Source organism: Aegilops tauschii, chromosome 7 (assembly GCF_002575655.3).
Source record: "Aegilops tauschii subsp. strangulata cultivar AL8/78 chromosome 7, Aet v6.0, whole genome shotgun sequence".
In the NCBI taxonomy this organism is placed as follows: Eukaryota; Viridiplantae; Streptophyta; class Magnoliopsida; order Poales; family Poaceae; genus Aegilops; species Aegilops tauschii.
The window spans coordinates 586,528,152-586,531,186 of NC_053041.3; the positions used below are offsets into that span (position 1 = coordinate 586,528,152).

At 56.9% G+C, this 3,035-nt stretch overlaps 1 protein-coding gene across 1 annotated transcript; it reads left to right on the plus strand.

The window, feature by feature from the left end:
* Positions 1-282: 282 nt before the first annotated feature.
* On the plus strand, positions 283-1,646 carry LOC109787339 (uncharacterized). The gene has a single exon (XM_073505281.1). The coding sequence runs from the start codon at positions 439-441 to the stop codon at positions 1,285-1,287; it is 849 nt and encodes a 282-aa protein (XP_073361382.1). The 5' UTR covers positions 283-438; the 3' UTR covers positions 1,288-1,646.
* The last annotated feature ends 1,389 nt before the right edge of the window (positions 1,647-3,035 follow it).

Below are 3,035 nucleotides of genomic sequence, written 5' to 3' on the forward strand. Positions count from 1 at the left end.
AGCAAATAATCAACCGAGCGAGCAAGACCACTTTTGGTCTACGGTACGCATCCTTTCATTACCGCTGCACCAAGGCTCACTCATGGACGAGATATAGGAAGAAGAAAAAAGCAGGGGGCCCGGCCCCATGGCCTTTCATCAAGAAAAAAGCATGAGTGAATGTATGCAGCAATGTGTGCAAGACTCCAAGTCTCCAAGTCAATGTCAACGTAGTGAGTACTGAGTAGAACTGTCGAGCTACCATTTTCGGACTATAGCCGCCGCGACGATAGGCAATCAAGCGAAAGCGCAACCCCGCGGGCACGTCTTCTTCCCCGTCTCCGGCACAATCCGTTCCTGCACGCACGCGCTCGTTGCCCTCACGCCAGCCATAGGTCGCTAGTAGTTTCTTTCTTCTCCATTGACTGATCGACCCCTGCATGCGCGCGGGAAGCCGCCATGCACGCGCGCCTCTGGGTCGCCGACGACGTCCGGCTCGGCTCCAGCAGCGGAGGCAGCAGCCCGGCCGCCTCCCCCTCCGGCCCCTCCGACAGCGACGGCGGATCCACCAGCACCGACGAGCACTGCCCCGACGACCCACGCGAGTCCCGGCGCCACTTCTCGCGTTTCCGCCCGACCTCTCCGTCCTCCTCCAGCCCACTGTGCGGCGACGACTACAAGCACCTGCAGCGCATGGCCCTCCTCCTCCTCGCCTTCTCCTCCACCGCCGCCGCACGCGCGGACGCTCTGCGCCAATGGATCGCTGGTTTCGACGTCGGCTGGGTGCTGGACATGGGCCGCGGGAGCGGGGCTGACCACGGCCTCCCGCGGCGGGAGGTCGGGAGGAGGATCAGGGCGTGGGCGCAGGCGCTGGGCGCCATGGACCGCGTCTTCCGAGGCCGGCACAACCTGGAGGCCCGCAGCCCGGCCAGCGACGCCGCGGCGGCGGAGCTTGCGGGCGAAAGCGTCGGCGTGATGCTGAGGCTGACCGGCACCGTGGCCGCGCTCGCGAGCTCCCCGTCGAAGCTGCTCGCGGCGCTGGACGCGTACGCCGCCGTCTCGGAGGCCTGCCCCGGCCTCGCGAGGACCTTCTCCTGCCCCCCCCCCCCCCCCCCCCCCCCCCACCCGGTCCCGGCCGCGTCCGACGCGGCGCTGGCGCCGCAGCGCCATCGTGCGCTGCGCCGTGCGTGCCGACGTCATCGGCATGCGCCTGCCGCCTGGCTGGGTCCGTGCCCGCGAGGAGCGCATGGAGGGCTACATCAGAGATTACCTACGAGTCTCCTGGGCGCCCGTGGTGTCGCGCCTTGACGGGAAGCCCGGAGCCATGAACGCTCTCCGGCGACGGAATCTGCCGAGCGCGTTCCACTCGGCGTTCCAGAACGCGTGCGGCATGCAGAGGGGCTGGAAGGTGCCCAGCCCGGTGCTCAGGGGTGACCTCCGGATGGCCGTGTCCGAGACCGTCGTGCCGGCGGTATCTGGACGACCACCCGGAGGTTGACGTGGCCGCAGGCCGCGGCGCGGAGGAGCTCCGGCGTCACTTGTCGGAGCTGTCCGAAGGATAGAAGATGAAAACTTTTGGGAGCAAACCAACTGCATCCTTGTTTCCGGTTTTTGTCTCTCACTGGTTCCTTTTGTTTTTTTCAGATGTTTTCAAACTCGAAATTAAATTGAACAGAATCGTGCACAATGACAAGGAAACAATGTCCAGCAATGGCAGGCATACAAAAACAAGCTTATGCATAAAAACGCTCGAGTACACACAGAAACATGCACACTATGTAAAATTAAAACAGGGGAGACGGCGAAAATGATGCAGGCTTCAGTGACACCCAAATAACATCCCCTATCCACGCAGCAAAAAATCAAATTCAGAAGAAGTTAGTACCGCGGCAAGTGGTGGTTGGACCGCATCATTGGCCGCCAGACTAGAACAATGGTTTCCTATGCCGGGTGGATGCGGCTCGCCACATAGCCCAGAGAGATCCAAGTTTGAGATTTACGGGTAAAGTACACAATGTTGCTTCTCCTGCATCCTGCCCCATGGCCCATAGTTCCGGGCTCATGCAAGAAAGTGGCGCGCTCTTCACTTCCTCCCCCCAAACGACTGCCCAGTTTGTTCAGCTTCTCCACAACCATCCATACCGCAGGCTTGATTGACATGTTAAGGCAGTAGAGCCAATTAGCATTGTGCATGAGAAGCATGTCACCACAAACCACCAGCCGCCATCCTTCCTAATCCTGGTGTTCACTCCTGTCCTGGATCGCGGGTGTTATCTCCTCCGGACCAAGCTGAGGGGCCAACTGCAGATCTAGATGCTCCCAAAGCCCTCCGAGAGAAGGAACTGCTCATTGAATCCCACAATCTGGTCTATTACCACCAGATCAGGATATGCACTTCAGACCAAGAGTCACTTCCAACATGCCAATCAAACAGGGAGGAGTCGGTAGGAACTGACAAGGAGATGTGAGTTGGGGGTGATGCAAGGGGGGCTTTCAGAATGCCATTCTGATAGAATTTTTCCCACATTTGGCACTGGATGGGAGACGTGGAGTTGAAACCTCCACACCGGTGAACACATCGATGGTGTGACAATATCCGTTGCAGTGGTAGATGAGATCGCCATACGAAGAGCGTGATATTCTGCACAAAATGAGCACCGATAATTAGAGCCACGGATAGGCACATGATATTTTGCAGATCAAATATGCGTGCCTATCTGTCAAAGAAACTTGATATGCCCCAGGAGTAAGAAGCATGGATAAATAAATAAATGTTGTCCAGATGGGTTACACACAAAAAGACAATTTGATCCAATTACATTTCGGTGGGCATGTCATGTTCAGATTCAGAACAATCTATTAGCACCCAGCACACGAAGAAACTTGCTTACAGAGGTGTCTCCCTTCAGTTAAAGTGTTAAACTTAAAAGATTTTGTGTGTGAAATCAGTACATTCAGAACATAATAAAGATGTATAGCCAAGGGAAGCTAGTGCCACCTTTCGGCTAGCAGCACACTCTAAATAAAACCGACAATTGTATGCAGCTCTTTTGATG